General features: G+C 39.2%; 1 protein-coding gene across 9 annotated transcripts in view; it reads left to right on the forward strand.

Moving 5' to 3' along the window:
* Window positions 1-22,150, forward strand: part of PCDH15 (protocadherin related 15) — a 771,473-nt gene that overhangs the window by 65,385 nt on the left and 683,938 nt on the right. For all 9 annotated transcript variants that reach the window (XM_045024749.1, XM_045024750.1, XM_045024752.1 and 6 more), the window contains exon 2: window positions 15,363-15,492. In XM_045024749.1, the coding sequence (XP_044880684.1) occupies window positions 15,402-15,492 (91 nt within the window). In that variant the 5' untranslated portion in view covers window positions 15,363-15,401. The remainder of the gene's footprint in view (window positions 1-15,362; window positions 15,493-22,150) is intronic.

A 22,150-nucleotide genomic window follows, 5' to 3' on the forward strand; every position in this document is an offset into this window, starting at 1 on the left:
CACCCTCATATTGCTGCTATGGGATACAAGTCTTTATATGGCCCCTTTAGGAGATCCAGTCCTGTTGATGCCAGAATTGGTTTAGAGTTGTTTCAGGAATTCAATCCCAGCTGGCAGCCTCTTAGGTACAGCTGGTTCTAGTTAGGCTTAGCACTTTAAAGTGAGATGAGGTTACTCCCCTGAAGGGGAACAGAGATTTTACTATCTAGAAATCAGGTCATTTAGCTCTAAGGGAAGATAAGGTCTGGGCAGTATTTATATTTAATTATTCTTTTGGTCCTTGTCTACATTGGGGATTCCTACTGTTCATACGAACAATTCAATTATTAAAATTACTTTAAAATCTGCCAGTTAAAACTATAAAGGCCACTTTAGACAAATACTTTTCAAAACCACCTGCCAATATTTTTCATTATTATTGTTCACACACAGGCTATATCTACACTTGCAGCAGCATGTAGAGTACAAGCACGATAGATCTATAGTGTGTATATTTATAGAGAGACTTGTCTGTAGTCATTATTTTTTGTTACAATATGGTGTGGAAGATTCAGGACAACTGTGTTTTCCATTGGGTATTTTAGCACATCTTTGACAAGTGCTGACTGTGTTGTAACAAGCACTTAGGAACAATCATTTTCTATAAAGATAAACTCTGTTATGACAAGTTTGATTGTTACAAGTGTAACCAGATTTTGTCAGATTTAAGAAGCAACAGTGGTTGTATTTATCAGTTAGAGGAAGGTCATACTGCATACACATGAATCCTACTTTATTTGAGAGGCTGCAGCTCGATTTCTGATGTCGATATTGTTGTGGGAGTTTTCATTAAAGTAATGGCACCAAGCTTCTATACCTTGATGTACTGCGAAAATTAGTGGTTTTGCACAAAAGCAGTCAAAGTGGTTCTGAAAGTAGCTAACAGTGTTAAAGTTGTTCTCTAGGGAAGCCTGCAGTGATGGTAGTCTTGCTTTTATCACTAAGACCTACCAGTAGTTAGGAAGTGGATATAAAAACATAAAGGGCAGAGCTTTGTGCATTTGAATCTTTTGAATTTATACTCAAAAGTGGTGAGAATTTAAAGGTTTTCATTTAGATTCTGGAAGATGGATATCTATCTAGGCAAGGCAATTTGATTCCATTGTGTTTCCTTTATACATGGTTAGAGTAACTATTTTTTAACTACAAGACACCTTTTCTTAGGTACCTTATGGTGCAAAAGTGACATTTAACAGACTTAAAATAATTGCTATTTCTTTCTTTCATACTGTCCCAGCTAATGTATTTTAGAATAGTCACTAATGTTAGTCAAGGGTATTTGAAATAGATATTAAACTCTCATTTTAGAAAACAAACAAACCCTTGTTTAGTGCTCATATTCAATTGCTACATTAAGGCTTTATTCAGATAAGTAGCTGATTCTTTTGTCAGTATTGGAATGGAGAGTATACATTTTCAACAATTGCGACAAAACCATCTGTGATTCAGGAGCTAAACATTTCTCCATGCTATTTCTGCAGATCTTGTACCCTAGGTTTAAACCAAGAACTCAAATATCAAGTCTCTCCTTCCATCCCCATGTCTAGGTGGTGAGGTGGCAAACACTGACTTTTTTCCCCCTTCACTGGCATTTCAGAATACTCAATATAGGCATCAGAATTACTGGTGACAAAATACTTATGCAAATATTTCAAGATATTGAGGATGATCCTACAACTGGCTCTGTATGTGGGCAAACTCCTAGAATCCATGTAAAGTCCCATTAAAGTCAATGAGGGCAACCCTCTGGGTGCAGGGGTCTGTCTGTAGGGGACCATTTTCAGGGCCTTAGTTTGGATATTTTTTTATATATATTTTGTCTTAGTGTAGCCATAGTTTAACAAAATTAAACTGATTTAACTCTGCATGCTCAGAAAGAACAATGGCAGGCATACAAGAGACATTAACTGCCTACAGTAGGACACTAAAAACCTTAAGATTTTCCTTTTAGCTCAGATGTTACTCCCACTTTCCCACTCCCTATCCCCCAACAGCTGTCTCTCTGACATTTGGGATGGGTTATAGAGAGGAGAGTAGACAGAAGCTGGACAACAGTTGTATGGAAAAACTCCAGAATTATCTTTTTGCAGCCTGTCTGGGCTTGTGACCAATTAGAGACAGCCCTCTGGAAGAGTATTGGACTCTATATTTTCAACATGCATTAGTTTATCAAAGAACTTGTCAAAATATATGCAATACAAAAGGTAACATAAGGCAGATTGATGGTTTTCTAGGTGTCCACTACTGTATAACTTGTGCCACAACAAAAGAAGACAAATAAAATCAGCATTTACTTCATACTCATGAGAATACCTGCTGTTCTTCTTTGAAGAGTGTCCCTGTGAGTGCTCTACTTTAGGCATGCATGCATGCACCTTTGATCTGAGATTTTTGTTAGCACTACCTGTTCAGCACATGCATGCACCACACAAGGCTATATAGGACAGCATGGGCACCCTCAGTTGCTTTTCAACTGTTTTGGGCTAGAGACAAAGTCTAGTATGTGCCTGTTTGTTATGTACCTGTTGCCTCTTTTTTTTTTTTTTTTTTGTGGTAGCATTTTATCTTGATAATTTTAGTTCTCAGAAGTAGTAGGTTTCGTTCCGTATAGTTGTTACAACTTTTGTTCCCCTTGTTCTTTTTTTTTCTTTGAAACCCCATCCCCCCTCCCCCTTTTTTCGGTTTTCTTTTTCCTTGATTGAGTGGCTTGAACAAATTGTCTTCTGTTCTGGATGCTAGGCTGCCCGGGCTTTAAAGGGTGCTTTTCTTGCTGAGAGACATTCCCTGTTAGAGACAGGCACTTCTAGTGTATTCATTGTTTGGAAGCCTCTCACATTCCCAGCAATTGTAAGATCTGCTCTTCTTTTAAGGGAAGATCCCATAAAAACTGGGAAATTAAGTATAGATATTAATGATGGAGTAAGCATTAAGACCAGCTTTGGACCCAGGTACAGAGAACCCCCCTGTTCAGGGACTGACTTCTGTCAGTGCCCTGTCATTTTCAAGATCATGGTCACCATGAGCTTCCAAGGGGAAGACAGCATGGAAACACCAGTCTCCAACATTTTCTAGGAGTGATGTACTGATAATCGTGCCACTGGTACTGCAAGCTCCCCTCGCAAAGTAGTAAGGAAAGGGATAAGAGAAACAGAACAGAGAGTTCCTCATCAAAGAAGATCCTGTCACAGGAGACCACGACCCCTAGAGGAGTGCTAGTGAGGCTCTGTGTACCCTGGGTACCATGAAGCACACTATTGAGAGATCGCTGCTGCTGCAATTGATGCAGTGGATATTGATTTAGCGGGTCTTCACTAGATCTGCTAAATCATCGTCAGAGTGCTCTCAGGTCGACTCCGGTACTCCAGCTTCCCAAGAAGAGTAAGGTAAGTCGACTGGAGAGAGTCTCCTGTTGACGCAGTGCAATGAAGATACTGCAGTAAGTCAACCTAAGCTATGTCAACTTCAGCTACGCTATTCACGTAGCTGGAATAGCATACCTTAAGTCAATTTTCCCCTGTATTGTAGACAAGGTCTAAAATTTCAACTAAGTCCCATGCCTCAGTGGTAAAGGGCTAGGTACTAAAGACTACTGCTATGAAGAAACAGGCTTCAATGGAATCCTTGACCCCCCCCCCCCTCAGACCAGTACCAAGTTCTGTTGTGCTTCTGGTACCATAGGAATTCTGGGACCCAAAAGAACTTATAGTATTCAATGAGCCTGAGCCTTGCAACCTCCAGATATTTCTCAGTATTGAGACTGTCTGGGTCAATGACTGGTCGTGTTTCCACGAGGCCTACCTACCTCTTCTCCATCTTTGACTATCCATGAAGAGGGGTTGTCACCTCTGACACAATGTGTAAAGGAGCATTCTAATTCAGACTCAGATGCTAAACTTTCTGTTCAAGGTTTCCAACTTATTCCAGGAGACTTTATTCCCTATTGCAGATTCAACAAAGATCCCTGCCTTCCAACACTAGAGATGACCAGAGTTGAATACTTCCCCCGATGCCTTATGATCTCCCTCCTTGGCCTTGTTGCCCAGGGGCAATGCACCACTAGCAATTTTGAAGGACCTCAGATCAGTTGTTCCCCTGTATCGTCCTGCTCTGAGCCAGTGGAGACATTGAGGAGCAAGATGCAAGGACAGACGAACATTTTGTCATCATCACTTGAAGAGATAGACATGCCACCACTGCCATAAAGCAGGTCACTGACACTCTTCAGATTCCCCAGGAAGAAGTCCAGGATTGCTGTCTCAAGCTCCTGGACATATTACACAACTCAACCTAAGCACAGGTTCCACTGCCAGTTAAAGAAGCTCTCTTTGAGCCAGCCAAGTCTATCTGGCAAATGCTAGCAACAGGCCCCCGCACCTGTAAGAGGGCTGTATTAAAAAAAACAACCTACATCCCAGGCAGGGATTCTGAGTTTTTATTTTCCCATCCAGCACCAAATTGTCTAATCATGGACACAGTCAATGAAAGGTGCAAGCAACATACCCCAGAAGCCCCTCTGATAATAAGGATGAGAAACAGCAGTATCTTTTTGGTTGTAAGAGCTATTCATTAGCAACACTTCAGTTCATGATAGCTAACTACCAGGAACAAAATATGACTACCTGAACTACAAGAAGATTAACGTTTTGTTAATCATTTACCACAAGAACATCGAGAACCGTTCAGTGCCATAATTAAGGAAGTCAGCTCTTAGCAAAAACTTCACTGCAGGTGTCACTTGATGTGGTGGATACTGCAGTGAGGTCTGTTTTCACTGTGTTAGTTGATGAGGCAAGCTTCCTAGCTTCAGTTCTTTGGGTTTCTGTGGAAGGCACAATAAACTATGGCATATTGGGAGGAGGGATAGCTCAGTGGTTTGAGCATTGGCCCACTAAACCCAGGGTTGTGAGTTCAATCCTTAAGGGGCAAAAATTGGTCCTGCTAGTGAAGGCAGGGGGCTGGACTTGATGGCCTTTCAAGGTCCCTTCCAGTTCTAGGAGATTGATATATCTCCAATTATTACCTTTATATATACCTTTCAGTGGCCAAAAGCTTTTCGCAGATTCCACAGACAACTCGCTTACTAATCTAAAGTTCTCTAGAGCAACATATAGGTTATTAGGGATACAAACACTTGCAAATAAAATTTAGTTTAGTGCAGGTCTCATCAATACAAACATCCTGCCCTGCTCAATCTTCTGCCTTCTGTAGGCCACTGGAACCACCAGCTAAGAGGTTGAGGTTTTCAAAGAAAAAGCAACTATCTAGACTGCTTCATCCCAGCCTTCAACATTGTCCAAATGTCAGTTTTGATGGTTTGGTTGAGAAGCCAGACCACCCAGTGACAAGGTTTTTATCAGCTGCATGAGACAGCCCCTTTCTAGTTAAACTAGCATGGGGGGCTATAACTTCAGAAATATGGCTACTGGAGACCATTTCTTCAGGTTAGATTATCCAATTTACCTCTCCCCTGCCCTTCCAACCTCTTTCCTCATCCCTCTTCAGGGACCCCTACTCATGATCAATTGCTGCCACATGAGATCTCATTGCTCCGAAGTCCAGGAACCATAGAACCAGTCCTCCTTCAACACAGGGTAAAAGGGTTCTGTTCAAGATATTTTCTGATACCCAAGAAAAATAGGGGTTGGAGGCCTCAGAAAACTGAACAAGCATGACAGATATCTGAAATTCAGGATGGTGTCCCTAGCAGCTATAATCCCCTTCCTGGAATTAGGAGACTGGTTTGTGAACCTTGACCTCAAAGATGCCTACTTCCACATTGTGATTTATCTTTCTCATAGAAGATTTCTTCATTTCATATTCAATCACAATCATTACCAGTACAAATGCCTACACTTCAGCCTGTCATCCTTCTGATGGATTTTCTCAGAAATCATGGCAGTCATAGCTGCCTACCTTTGTCATTTAGGAATAACTTTGTGTGTCTCTACCTCAATAGCTGGCTTCTCAACAGTCAGTCATAGCAGGAGGAATGGTTGACAGTTCAAATAACTTCATTATTCTGAAGTCTAGGCCTTCAGATAAAGCTCGAGAAATTGACCTTGACCTCTATGCAATAAATTCTCTTTCTAGGAACATTCCTGGATTCAGCAACAGGCAGAAATTATCTCCCTATCGTCTGGCTCTTTGCACTGAAGAACCTTATCCAAAGACTGCAATTCAGCCCTCAAGTTCTAGCAAGGATATGTCTGTAACTGCTGGGCACATGACAGCTTGCATTTTTGTCAACACCAGATTGTATCTTCAATTTTACCAGGAGTGGCTCATTACAGATTATGTTCCAAACAAACATAAACTGAACAAGCAGGTATCTGGACCTAGCCAGGTCCTATGCTCACTCATCTGATGGATGAATCCTTCTTTGTGCAGGAATCCTGTTCAATCAGAATCCCCCTACAGCCATGTTAATATTAGATGCTACCCTATTGGCAAGGGGAGCACATTTGGGTCCTCACAGAGTCCAAGGCAAATTGTCACAACAAGAAGAGTGCTTGTACATCAATCGGTTGGAAATGTTGCTTCCATTTTCTTCCCCTACTCAAAACAACTCCATCAAGATCATGATGGATCACACAGCATACATGTATTATATCAATCGTTGGGATGAGGCACACATTCCCTCACTCTACATCAAAGCAATAAAACTTTGAATTTGGTGCATAGCCCATCAGATAGCCATTGTGACTTCTTCCCTCCTGGGTATACAAAACACTGTGGTGGATAACCTCGGCAGACATTTCTTCCTAAACTATGAAGGGAGATGATCTCTCAAGTCCTCAACAAAATATTCCTAGCTTGGGTATTTCTAGAAGTCAATCTTTTTGCTATGGAAGCCAACACAAAGTACAGGAAATTCATTTCCAGAATGAGACTCAATTCCCATTCTCAAGGAAACATTTTTATGGTATTTTTATGCATATCCTCCATCTTTATTGCATCTAAAGGTCCTTAGGCTTGATCCAGTTTGATCTTGATAAGTCATTTTGATTGCACCAACTTAGCCAAGACAAGTTTGGTTTCCTTATGTCATCAAACTCATCTGTCACCCTTCATGTAGCTCCTGATCGAACCTGGACTGTTATCCCAGGATCTAGGGTCAGACACTTAACCCCAATCTGAATGTTCTACAACTTCAAGCTTGGTTCCTCATTAGTTCTCGGGACTAGAAGTACAAAAGGCACTTTTAAATAACAGGAATTTACAAGGCATATTTATCTTCAGAAATGGAGAAAATATAATATTTGGTGTAACTGGTGCCATCTTTCTCCTGTCCAGTCGTCTCTTTCCTCAATCTTGGATTATCTGTTGGAATTGAAAAAATCAGCCTTTCTGTGAATTCCGTCAAGGTTCATTTAGCAGCAATAATATCTTTCCACATGCCAGTAGAAGTTTTTAAATGCATTCATCCAACCACAGCAAGATTCCTAAAAAAGACTTACCAAACTTTTTCTGCAAATTAGAGCCACTATACAACTTTGGGATCTCAGCCTTGTTCTTAACGATCTAATGAAACAGCCCTTTGAGCCACTAGCTATGTTCTCGCTGCTACCTCTGTCTTTGAAGATGGCCTTTTTGGTGGTCATCACTGCTGCGTGAAGGATTGGGGATAGGGGGGCTCTAATGACAGACCCTCCTTTTAATTTGTTCTCTAAGGAGAAGGTATCTTTATGAACCCATCCAAAGGTTTTTACCTAAGGTGTCTTCTGAATTTCACGTTACGCAAAGTATTCACCTTCTTCATTTTTTTCCCTTAATCCGCAGCAGTCTACACAGGAGTCGTCATCTTGTACGCTAGATGTTGAGAGGGTGTTAGCCTTTTACTTGGACAGAACTAAGCTATTCAGGAACACTCTATAGGCTCTTTTTTATTCTATTATAGACAGGTCTAAGGGAGCACCTATCTCCACTCAAAGGCTTTCTAAACTTATTTTTGGATGTATTATTGCCTGTTATGGTTTCACTGAGGTTACACCTCCCTTAAGAGTGACAGACTGATCTAGGAGAGTATACAATGTCTGTAGCCCTACTCAAAGTGGTTTCAGTTGCTGAAATCTTCAAGACTGCAGCTTGGTCCTCAGTGCATGTTTGCTGCCCATTATAGCTTGATTCACACTGCAAGGTCAGATGTTGCAGTAATCAGTGCAGTTCTTTCTTCAGTCATGTACACTGATCTGAACTGCCACCTTCTTAAAGGGATGCTGCTAGGGAGTCATCTAAAGTGGAACACCCACAGGGACACCAGTCGAAGAAGGAGAGGTTGCACATCTTGTACAGTAATTGGAGTTCTTCAAGATGTGTGTTCCTTGGGTACTCTTCTACCTCCCCTCTGCTTTGGAGCTGCCTCTATGGGCTTTGCAGTAGAGTAGAAACTGAGGGTGGTTCACTCATGCAGTCCTATATAGCCTCGGTACGGGAGACGAGGCTGTCGTGTGGGCATGTGCATGCTGACCAGGCACTGCTACCAAAAGTTTCAAAGGCGCAGGAGCACAGGTGTACCTAAAATGGCACACTCCACAGGGGGGCACATCTTGAGGCACTCCAGTTACTGCACAAGTTAAGTAACCGCTCCTTTGGAGACTCCAGCTAGAATTAGCATTTGGGATCCACATTGTGCAACAGCTGAAGGATGTCCATGGTTCCAGGAGGAGGGATGAATGGGAAAGAGAGATACAGGGAACAGGGGTATCATAGAATAAATACAAGGTCAGACCATGTGAACTGCTGAGTGCCCTTAATTCTTCTTGGAGAAAATAGGTGGTGAGGATAATTAGCACCTTTCTAGAGCCATCCCTCACTGGATTATGGAATAGCACCCTACAGTTAGACATGGCCCCTGTCATGCATAGTGACACCAGTCTGAATTAGGGATTGAGTTTTAAACATCATTGAGTTTCCTAACTTTCGTGATTTTAAGTCACACTTCGGAGGTGTTTTCTTCTATTTGTGAACTAACATAAGTCTGATTAACCTTTTGCTGTTGAATGTGCCCAAAATTTACATAAAGAACTGGAATTATTTGAAATGTTGTCATTCCAATGTCAGGATAGAAGTGCTTTGCTTTAGGTATCTAATGTTTGAACAGATTTTAATTTAAAAAAACATCAACATTAAAAGAGTAAGAGTTTTGCTTAGTAAAAACTTTGATGTGATATCCTATGACAGAATATATCCATTAAATATTATTTAAAAGTAGATTATTTATTGTTCACTTTCAATTTTTATTGCAACTCTAATAAACTCACAGAGAAAAAAAGAACTAATTAAAGTATATAAGTTATGATCCTTGAAGATGTTCTGCTTGGTTGCATAAATAAATACTTTATATGAAAATGAGTAGTTAGACAGTTTTAAAAACCTGTATTATTTATTCAACCATGGCAGTTCCAAGGGAGCTATTATATTCTCTCATGTAAACAAATATTTTCTATTTAAAATATTTACATGTGGGGCTATTGAATAAATCAATTTTTACCTATTTTTAATGCATGCTTATTTTGTTTACATATTCTAATGACTATTTTGAAGCATTTTCATAATCTTTGGTAAAGTATCTTCAAATTTGCTGCTACAGGGTAGTAATCCATTTTAGGAAGGTATTAATATATGGATGTGTTTATAAAATAAGCATTTTAAGTGTATAGTTAATATTAATATTAGAGATGGACCCAAGCCACACACTGCTGAATCCACCTCCCAGGAAGTCAGTGGCAAAACTCCCACTGTTTTAAGTGCTGCAAAATTGCAAAATAGATCCATATCTATATTTCTCCAAATATTTTGGATTGTTGAGATTCAGCGTTATTGTTCAGTCTAGGCCCTAGCTGTAGATTAAATAGTTATGGGGGGGGGCAGAACAAGATTTATTTATTTTTTAGTTCAGTGGTTTTCAATCAAGGGTCTGTGGTCCCCTGTGGTCCACAGACTATATCTAAGGGGTCCACAAAAGGTTGTCATTACCATAGAAGAGTGATTAATGAGCTGTGGTCCTCAGATCCATGGCAGGTCTTCAGGCTACTGTTAAGATTTCCAAAGGAGACTCACTTCCACTTGACATTTTTTAGGGGTCCACAAATGAAAAAAGATTGAAAACCACTGTTTTAGCTCATGCCCATCTCCATTTCCTGGTTTATTTCACTATTCTGTTTCACCCTGGGTTGAATGGGACGGGTATGGTGCCTTATATTTATTTATTTATTTTTATTTTGTGAAGGACTAATGGGGGGGGGGAGCTAGTACCAAAACTGATGGGCCTTCCATCACTCCATTTGGGCCTGTTTTTCCCCCCTAAATGTTACACAGTCATATATCTCACACTCCTAGGAATACTGATTATCAGAAATTTCCTGATACTGAACCTGCATTTTTCCTCTCTTAATTTCATCCTAGTACTCCTAGTTAAAGTCTTTGCTCTCAGCTATATAATTCCCCATCTTGTATGTTACTCTTTGAACTCCCTCTTCATTGCATCTTTCTGTAAAACATTCAGGTACCATACCATGTAGAAATACCATACTTTTCTACTCCAGTAATCATATTAGCCTTTTTTTATTCTCTATTACATTGCAAATTTAGAGCTTGAGCCTGCATCTCTTACTCACATGAGTAATAAATCCTCAACTGTCTCACTTGAGGTCTTCAAACTTATTTGTGCTGTTTGTGACCTGTTTTGGCATTTGACGATTCTGTTTACTTCTTATTTGGTAAGGATGCTTGTGTTTACTAAATTTCTGATTCCAGTTTCTGTTACAGCGGCCCACAGGGTTACTGAATGAAAGGCTCAATCTTTTATTCTGCTCTATTTACAGTTTCATCTAGATACATTTACTCTTAGAACAACTCCATTTCCATCCTTATGGTTTACTTGACATTTCATCTGAATCAAAAATAAATCTGCCAAGATCTCTGAGTCTTAAAACTTCTCTGGAGTAGTCCCACCACACTGGATGTCAGTTGAGGACTCAATAACTATCATTCTAAAATTAAGCATTTTTGCTGAAGAACTGGTCATTTATTAGTATAAAAATCATTGGGGAAGTGAAAATGCCTATTTCTCTTCAGGACTATTACAAATAGGTGCACTTTTCTTTGTATGCATGTTCATTTGCTGATTTATGAATTATCTAATTAAATATTTTAAAATGAACTCATTCTGTTTGCTGCAGATCTGTAATCCTAGATTATTTGCCTAGCATTTCTGAATTATATAAAAACTTGGAAGCATTTGACAACTAGTAATATCTAAAGTAATTTTATTAGTATTTAAACCTTTATTTTATTAGTGTTCTAAAAGACTGGGAAAACTGTAACGCATATAATGCATTTAGGAATCCTTGCTCACTCATTGGCAAGATCTGTGAATAAATTTATTCTGAGATTCTCACATATCCTCAAAAGCCAATTAAGGATGCTGGTGATTATATTAAATTAATAAATCATACTGTGAAGTGGCTATGCTTTATATCAGTATTTCCCAAAAATGAGACGCTGCTTGTGTAGGGAAAGCCCCTGGCTGACTGGGCCAGATTGTTTACCTGCCCCGTCTGCAGGTCTGGCCAATCGCAGGACGTACTGGCCACCACTTCCAGCAGCTCCCATTGGCCTGTAGCAGTGAACTGCGGCCAGTGAGAGCCACGATTGGCTGGACCTGCAGATGCGGCAGGTAAACAAACCGGCCCAGCCCACCAGGGGTTTTCCCTACACAAGCGGTGTCCCAGGTTTGGGAAACACTGCTTTATATAATGATCAAATTTGTTTAATATTAACCAGTTAAGAAAAATTATTTACTTACTTTAAAAGTTGTGTTTTAAACCACAAGTAACTTTAAAGTAACTTCATATTGGCTGAAACTGGTAAACTAGCAATTTAACTTAAAGTAAACAGAAAGTAGCACTTGAATAAATTTTAAAAGGTAATAAGAACAAGCCATGTCTGAATTACTGAAGGAAAAATAAAATTGTAACACTGGGAAATTTTGTGTGGTCTTGAGTAGAAGGTCTGTTGCTTTCTTTCTATGGAGTCACATGTTCCTGCCCTACATTGGAGAAACCTACATTTGGTCTAGGAGCTTCCTCTTTATCACTCTGTTGAAGGCTAATTTTGGCCTACCCTGAAGAAATAGCAACAATTTAGGGATTAAAACACACACTTTGCCATGAATGTGTGGACCTCTGCATACCTCCACAGTCTCCGAAATGCTCCCCATCCTCTTCTGTTCTCAATGGGGGCTTCAGCAAATCCAGCAATTCCTTTAGAGAGGAAATTATTGTTGGTTCATTCAACAAGAATTTCTGCACAGATTTCCAATTACATCTTCTCTGTCTCCTCTGTACAACCTTATCAGTGGAGATCTGAGGCAAGGACCAGAGAGTAGATGAGGAGTTAAGCCAGGCCCTGTCACCTAAGTTATTGGGGATGAGGGAAATGGCTGTGGAAGCAACCTAGAGAGATGAAGCTAGGAAGCTGGAACAGTCTCTGGAAGTTGGGGGACACTGTTCTGAGTGGTTTTGTTTTTGGAATAATTTGTTTATGAATCAGTAAAAGAAAACCCTGAAGAAAAGAATTGAAACTGCTGCTATTAAGAGCATTATTCATCTTCCTTCACTGGAGGTTCTGCTCACAGTCCTAAATGCCCTTATCACACATAAGGGCTTCTCTGGTTTCTTGGAATTGATGTTCTCCCCACCAAGCTGAAGATATACTCTCGGTTTTATACTTCCACCAGCATACCCAACTGCAGTTACATGCAGGCTCTCTGACTAGCCACTGCATAAACCGACAGTAGAAAGGCTAAAGCTCCCCTGGCATGCACCCCCTCTGGAGTATAAATCCAAAATTACACTGGCTTGCACTGCACAGGGAACTGTACAGTGTAAGCTCATAGAGTTCATCCCTCCCGCTCCCAATGTGGAGTGGAGCGAAATATGCAACAGCCTCTCTGAGCAAATCCCATGCGCTTCACTCCAAACTCACTGGTTTAGATTAAAACATAAAATAAATGTATTAACTTAAATGATAGATTTTAAGTGATAGCAAACAGCTCAAAGCGGATTACCTAGCAAATAAACAAAAATGCAAACTAAGCTTAATATGCTACATAGATTGGATATAAACAACAGAGTCTCACCCTAACTGATGGTACAGGCTGACTTGTAGATTCTTAAGGCACAAGCTGCATTAGCTTTATAGCTTGGGTTTCTCAGGTCTTCATACACAGGCTAGAAATCCCAGCACTTCCCCCAATCCAGTTCCCCGCCCCCCAGGTGTTTCCAGGAGTCTTCTTGTGTGGGGAGTGAAGAATAACAGATGATGTCACTCCCTATCTTATATAGCTTTAGCATATGGCAGCAACCCTTTGTTTCAAAACTTGGTTCCCAGAGTGGTTTGTGGAAAAATACTGACATCCCAAGATGGAATCCAGAATCATATGGCCTGGTCACATGCCCTTGTAGAGTCATAGCAGCCATTATTTACAGCTATCTGGAGTGTTTTGAGGAAGGCTCACCAGGTGGGAGACAAGCTTCTTCTCCTAAGGCCTATTGTTTCCCCTAATGGCTCATTGCCCTGAACAGGTCCTTCCCAACCAGCTATCTATACTGAAAGCATCATATCATCATAATATCACTATGAAGAATACGGGGTGCAGTGTCACTGCTATAAACTGGGAAAACAAGAATCACACCAAGTCTTGTAGATGTGCATGCCTCTTCCAGTACTTAACAGAGCTGTCATTTATTTCTTTTAGCAGAAACCCTGCTTTCTCTTGGTTGCAATAAATGTAACTTTTAGTGTGAGTTATTTAGAAGAAAGCTTTAATGTCCTAATATGATGCTATTGTTTGTGATGTAAATAAATGCCTAAGATGAAACTATACAGATGCAGAGATAGGAAAAGTTCAATTTCTTGAAGGAAAATGATAGCAGTGACTTTAATAATTTCTTGTTGATGGCAGATCAGATTGCTTTGATGCTGAGGGCCGTTAAGTGGCAGAGGGTGGAGGCAGGGGCGGCTCCAGGCCCCAGCACGCCAAGCGCGTGCTTGGGGCGGCATGCCACGGGGGGCGCTCTGCCGGTCACTGGGAGGGCGGCAGGCGGCTCCAGTGGACCTCCCGCAGGCGTGCCTGCGGAGGGTCTGCTGGTCCCACGGCTGGGGTGGAGCATCCGCAGGCGTGCCTGCGGGACGTCCACCGGAGCCGCGGGACCGGCGACCGGCAGAGCGCCCCCCGCGGCGTGCCGCCGTGCTTGGGGCAGCGAAATCGCTAGAGCCGCCCCTGGGTGGAGGGACAATTGTTTGACTTAGAAATTAATGAAAATATAGCTTATATGACCATAATACAAAAATACTAGCAGAAAGTGGTAAGGAAAACCAGTGGGCTAAGTGCTTTACATGAGTAAAATGACAGTATTTATATACTTTTTAGACAATAGCTATGTTTTACTATCCATGTCTCTTTTCATTTTCATGGTTCTTGTTGCTTCCGTTTGATATTTCATTGTTTTTATTCTCATATTTGTATATAAAAATGTTCAGAATAATGTGATTTTCTTCACCCCTTCACATTCTAACCTCCTAATTAAAACATTCTCATGCGTACATTACAATAATTAACCTCAATTAATACATTTTTGAATATTCTGCTGATACTGACTTCTATTTTTTTGTTTCCCAAAACATCTTTTTTTTTTTTTTTTGGTCCCGGCCCTACTCCCACCGGCTTCATCCAGGTGGTTTTATTTTACAGTAGTAGTTGTTGATTTCACTGGTCTGTTTTTTGTGGTGTTGGGTTTTTGCTTGTTAGCTTGTCTTGTTGAGGTGAGGAGGGACGTACACCTGATTTTCTGCAAAGCTAACCGATTCCTCTTCACTTTGTGCTTTACCTTGTTATTTGCTTAGGCCAGATATTTTACAAATAAGACACACAAACCAGATTTCTGATTTTCAAACTCTTGCAGCAAAATCTAAAGTGCTATCTCAGCAAAAATATACAAAAAGCAAACATTGTTATCTTTTCTTATCATGTTATATATATTAATTTCTCTAACATTTAATGTATGTTTGACTAACACAAAACATTACACAGTTCTCTAACACCGTGATTGATGTAGAAAGAGCAATAACATAAACAAAACAAAACTGTCCTGTTCTGGAGATTGGACATGCTTGCTGCTAGATACATATCATTTAGTAATATTGCTTAGGGACCCATACTACAAGTGATTAACCATGAAGTCATTATAACCTCTGTGCATTGACAGGTGCATTTACCTTAACTGATTAATGAACATGTCAAATCTTTCTTTTTATTTCAGATCTTCTGAAATGAACTTCTGAGTGAAGTTCAATAGAAAATGCTACAGCAGTTTTGTCTCTGGGAATGGTTGGCTGTAGGAGTTGCGATTGCTACTGTCTTCACCAATTGTTTGGCTCAGAATGATGATGGTAAGCATGTTTTTATTTTACATGTTACACAAAGATACTATAGTATATGGGAAAATGTTTACCCAGATGATTTGGTATTTAATGGAATGAGCTATTAATATATGCTGCTTTAAGAAGACAAGTTACAAATGAAAGGATAACAATATATGGCCCTTGTATGCTTAACTGTCACAACTGTGTCCACTAGGGATCCATTACGGAGAATGTATTCAAGACCTGTGGATTACAACCAAAGTCAAGAAACACATAAGTAAAATTAAAAACATAATTTAAATATACATGTATTTCTAGCATTGAGATCTGAACACATTTTAATTATTATATGCTTGCAAGTATGCTCCTCAGCATATTTTATTTGGAAATATACCAGTTACAGCACCAAAATGATCTGTTTTAAAGAGAAGAAATTTACTCTGAAGCTATATTTACATACATCTCAACCAGCCAAAGCTTCAGTGCAGGGAAAAGATCCAAAATGAGGAACTCAAGAAAAAGAGCAGTGCAGGAATTGTAAAATGTTGTGACAATAGAGAGACTATATTAATTCCTGGTATATCTTCATTTAATGTAATGGAGATATGTGAGGGATGCGTTTGACTCAGTATTTTTAATCAAATTGCAAATGTATATACCATTTGTTTCTTAAACCAACATTTTAAACATAATAAATATAAAGAAGAGAGAGAGGTCTGTTTGTGGGATTGCTCAAGTGAAAGTAAAATGAAGTATTAAGAGGCACATATGAAGACACAGTATGTTTTTCTTTCATGAAACTATTAATTTTGGTATAGGATGCTTATAATGTTACATTCACGTTACTTATTATTTTTGTAGTTAGGTTTCCTTTTTTAAATTTAAAAAACTATATGTTGGTAAAAAGTTGTACATCTTTATGAATTAGAGAACTATTTCTTTTATTATGGACATCTCACCAGTACACTGCGTTTTGTTTGTCTTTCATTTTATGTTGAAATGCGATGCTTTCCAAAATGCTTATTTTTTTTTTACTTCAACATTTCCTATTCTAACAGTAATTCAGCTCTGAATGTTTTCTTTTTTTAGTTTTGTATGATATCCATGGTATGTAAGCAAATATTTTTCCCCCTCATTCCTTCCTTGTATAACATCACTATGATTGTCACCATCAATACATGTTATCTAGTTGCTCGCAGAGGCAGTGAAGAATATAAATCGCTCTTGTGCTTTTCTTGGCTTAGCTGACACAGACACTTTTAACCTATTTACGATGATGATTATTTTATTATGGTAGCCTAAAGTCTTCAATCATGATTGAGGTATTGTATAAACAAACAGTAAAAGACAGTCCTTCCCTTAAAGATCTTGCAATATATTTAATATAAGATATAATCAGTGGGTTGTACAAGCTGAAGGAAATAGTAATAAGAATATGCGTTTCATAGGCCAGGTTTATACACAATTAGAGTTAAAAATACAATATTGGACACTCCTAAAGGCCATCTGACTATCCATTATCAGTTGGCTTTTTCTGGTTGTCATCATTGTAGAAGTGAATCTTGAAGAGAGATTTGAAAGACAGGGTACTGTCTTTACAGACTAGTTTAAGGAGCGTGGTTCATACATAAAGGAGCAGCATGGAAGAAAATGTGAGGGTGTTTATAGTAGGAGCAAATAGGAAATGGAAGATAGTACCACTGATGGAGTAGGGGAAGGATCACATGATAAATGTATTAAACGGAGAGGGGCTAAGTTGTGAAGGACCACGTTCATTTGATGCAGTGGAGAAGGGGGAACCATCTCTCAGTTGAGGGTAACATGGTCAGAAGGATTATTTTAGTAGCATCTTTTGATTGGACCTGGGAATCCAATTGGATGTCAGAAAGGCCAGAGAGAGGCTGCAGTTGTTAAAATGAGAGAGAATAAGGGCCTAGACTAGGCTTTTAGTAGCAGAACAGAGAGGAAAGGCCAGATCTCTGGAAGGAAGTGATGGAGGAAGGAAGAAGGGGAAACTTTTTCATATGGGCAGTGCCTAGATGTGTGGGTCTAGATAGATGATACTCAAAGATGTCATCAAGGTAGAGGCTCTGAAATTTGACCATAAAAGTGTCATTAAAGACGATGGAGACAAAAGTTTCAGTGACATAGGTATCTAATTGGAGGGTACAAGGACAGAGTTGGAGGAAAGAACCTTGATAAAACAGTTGTGTGTGACACTTTCACTGAGTTTAGTGGTGAAGGGAGATGGGATAGCAGTTGGAGAAAGATGCAGGGTAAATGTTGGGGGTGTTATAAGGATAGAGGAATCATACCATGTTCATACTGTGAAGGAAAGGAACTTAATAAGAGTGAGAGCTAAGGGTTGAAGAAGGTGGTGAGAGTGTAAGGGCAGGGTAGGTCATGAGGAAGAAGGAGATAGCATCACTTGGCCAGGTTGAAGAGTTAAGAGGAAAACAGGTGAGGAACCTTGTTGTTGAAAGTGCAGAAGGAGGTAAGAATGGGGTGAGAGAAGATTGTGAAAGGAAGGCAGAAAGGATGTCATGCTGAATCTTCTCTTTGAAAAAGTTGGTGAGAGAACATGGAACAGGGAAATGCCTTTAGGTGGCTGGAATTGCAATATGGGATTCAATGATGGTGAAGAAGAAGTGTTGTTTGAGCTGAAAGATGGTAGTATTGAAGGATGAGTTATTGTGTGGTTAAGGTATTTTCTACAAACATGCTCAGCAGTACAGGAGTAAAAAGCAGCTGAGCAAGAATTGGAGGTTGATGTAATGGACTTTGTGGTGAGAGAGTTTGGGGAAATAAAGGAAACCAGGGTGATGGAGATATTGTGGTGCAATGAAATGACAACTGAGCATATGGAGAAGAGAGCACGGATGGTGGGGAGAGTACAGACAACATAACTTTTTACTGTAATCTAGTTTTATAACCCTTTAAAGCAGTGTTTCCCAAACTTGGGACACCGCTTGTGTAGGGAAAGCCCCTGATGGGCCGGGCAAGTTTGTTTACCTGCTCCATCTGCAGGTCCAGCTGATTGCAGCTCCCACTTGCCGCGGTTCGCTGCTCCAGGCCAATGGGGGCAGCGGGAAGCGGCACGGGCCGAGGGACGCAGCACTTTGTAAATAAGGATTTGTGAACAAATGACAGTGTAATAGAAGGAGACTTGCTAATTGGAAAAGATGTTACTCAAGTACAGTAGAACTCAATTTAATCCTCCTGTTGTAAACATTATTTTGGTTAAATTTAATATGTGTTTGTCATTTCAAAGATTGTGATTGTCTGTAGCCATTTATTCAGATAAATATGTGATGCCAAAGTAAACCATGAACAGTTTGCTACTCTGCCACTAAAAATAAATTGTTTTGATTATATCATGACTGTGACTTGAAAACACTTAATATCATGATACATATTAGGGAAGATAAAGTGGAAATCTTCATTTTTAATGTGAGATTTAGATAGAAAAGAAAATTAACTGTAAAATTTACTGTCATATACAAACATCATTTTTGTCTTACCTTCCTCACCAAAAAATGTATTTAAATAATTATACAGGATATCATTTTTACTGTGGATGCTTTAATGTGAGGAAAAATCCTTTTACCTATAGTTCTGCATAAACCTATACATTTAATAATTATATTTTAACTTTGATTAGGGTTGTATGCTGGCTTCTTTTCTAGGTAGAAAGTGTAAGATACACCCCCCCCCAAAGAATCAGTGGTTCTTTTCACATTTTTTCTTTTCACATAATTTCTTGTATGCCTCATAAATCACTTAATAAAAGAGACAAGAAGTGAATGGGAAAAGCCTATGCAGTTTCTAAACTGTATATTACTTTCAGAAGTTAATGTGAATAAATCATATTTCACATCACCTTAACAAATAATAAGAGGAACAGAAATTGGTTTAGTTAATGTGAATTAATTATCATATGCACAGTATTTATTTGTGAATTAAAATTGCCTTCCACAATATTGTAATATCTTATTTATTGTTTTGTTTTTATAAATTGGTCAGAATGCTTGTGATAATTCATGACACATGTTAAGGACTCTGTCCTGATATATCTATCTGCACGTAGCAATGAAATGTAGAATATGTGAAAATGCAGAATCTAAGTTTGAACAATTGCCCCTGAACTTATGATTGTCTGGATCAAGCAGCTGGATTCTCTCAATTATAGAAATAGGGTAGTCAGCCACAAGATTCAGATCTGGATTGAAGTTCAGATTTTGAAACTTTCATTCACCTCATCAATTCTGAGTATTTTCAGATCAACTAACCTACAACATGAGATGCTTTAGAAGAGCTGTCAGTATTATGTGCTATTCTGGCTGCTTCACGTATTTCTGTTTTGCTAAGGTTTTCTTTTGGATAAATATTCTTGTGTAATACACCTGTGGAGGACACTGAGATGTTTCAAGTCATTGAGCACCAAGTAATTTTATCCCCAAAATTACTAAATTTCATAGTGTAGAGAAACAAGAAATGATAGGCCAAATCATCATTGTCTTTTCATTCAGGGATGTGACTCACACTAATTACTTTAGTTACATGGAGTTCTGTGCCACACCTGAGTGGATACCACAATTAAACAAAAGCAAAATAATCACAATTATTAACTATTGTTAAAGAAAAAAGAATAAAATTAAAAACAAAAGAGAATAAAAACAATAAAGAATGGTTACTTCAGTTACAATTTCTTCTGTATATCTCTCTGTGGAGAGCTTTCAGCAGAGATTACACCTTCCAAGAGTAGATCTTCTCTTGGACAGGTTTCTAGTAATGAGTCCTGTTTTAGTGTTTCAGAAATAACTGAAAAAGTTTATAGATGGACAAAAGAATTTTGTGAAGGATAGGTGAGTCCTATTGGTTTATCATGGATAACCTAAACTGTTAAAAATTGGCAAATATGAGGTATCGTAGGGCCATGGAACCTTCCAGAGTTCACTCTGGAAGGATTTGGAGTAAGCCATCAGTATCCACCCGCATCTGCCACTAGGCACCCACTTTTCCACTCCATGAGCCAAAAGGCACACAAAGCAAAGTAGGATAGCCAGAGGAAATTACATCACAACAACATGGGCCCCCTAAAATATTATTGTGTGGCTTTGGTTTGGTGGGAATTTTTCTGGGAGAAGGATGGTGTGTGTGGTTGGTTGGCTTGTTTGTTTTTTAGAATGAAGCTAGCTCTCCTACCTCTGGCATATGTTAAATGTACACAATCTGATTTGACTGTTAACCTGATTCTCCCCTTTCATGGAGGTAGTGGAATTTGGCTTTTCCTCAAGCCATTTCCCTTATCTATAATACTTAAAACCAAAACAATACCCTATTTCAATAACTTCTAGTCACAAGTCCAATTACAATTGTTTTTAAAAATAATACAGGAGGAAACTGAATCTCTGGTAAATTGTATTGAAAAAGGAATAGAACAGTGTACCACTGACATTTGGACTAGTAGTAGTACCTGTAAGGCATATTTGTCATTGACAGATCTTTAATTCAAAATCATCAGTCATGTCTTTTCTCCTCCAAATTGAAAACCTGCTACAAATAGCAACAGTACCAGTAAGAGTACTTTTAGAGGGCAAAGATTTTACATATTATGGTTCTAAATGGTAAAGAGCATTAGCTTTTTTGTTACTGTCTAATTTACCATGTAGATGAGAAAAATCTAATTTCAGTGGAAATGTGGTATAATAGAAATGCAGTATAGTATATACCACATTTCATCCATAAGCCAATGAAGAACCCTAAAGAGCTCAACATATTAATTTCATTTACAGAAATGCAGACTTGTCTGAGAAGGAATACAGTAATTATTTAACAGTGCACAATAGTTTAGGACTGGAAGTGAAGAATGTGGTATCTAGTTGAAACTGTTGGAAAACATAGATTGTCATGTGTTGGAATTGCCTTTGGTGACATTTGGTAACAACAGGAGTAACATCCCTACTTTTGTGCAAAGGGATCTTGACTGAGTACAGATGGTAAGAACATTGATTTTATCTTCTCATCCAAAAGACAGTACACCTCTACCTTGATATAACGCTGTCCTCGGGAGCCAAAAAATATTACCGCGTTATAGGTGGAATCGCGTTATATCGAACTTGATTTGATCCGCCGGAGCGCGCAGTGCCGCCCCCCCCAGAGCGCTGGTTTACCACGTTATATCGGAATTCATGTTATATCGGGTGGCATTATATCGGGGTAGAGATGTACCTTTAACAGCACAATGTCTGATAGCACTAAGCTCTCACACTTTTCATTACAGACTCTGATGGAGGAGTCCACCTTCAGAATTGCCAAAACCACTGTCTAGTTACCCTGTGAAGTTTGAAAATGTCATACCCTTTGTGTGTTTTCTGGAGAGAATTTTGTGCCATATGTAGAGGACTACATTGCTTCTAGTGGAACATCAGCATTTACGGTTGTTGCCATATTGTAGCATTGAATCTGCAGCAGAATCCTTCAGTGAAGGAGTTAAAAATAATCCCATATATACTATACTGCTCTAATTAAGTCAGTCCACATCCTCAAGCCAAAAGAGGGCAATGATTGCCACAGACAGTGGTGCTAAAATATATGATGTAGTAGATAGTGGCTTTACAAGTATCCCATTCATTACGTACAGTCAGGGCCCCTTGAAGTCTGTGCAATAACTGACTCACAATTC

This window comes from Mauremys mutica, chromosome 7 (assembly GCF_020497125.1).
Source record: "Mauremys mutica isolate MM-2020 ecotype Southern chromosome 7, ASM2049712v1, whole genome shotgun sequence".
NCBI lineage: Eukaryota > Metazoa > Chordata > Testudines > Geoemydidae > Mauremys > Mauremys mutica.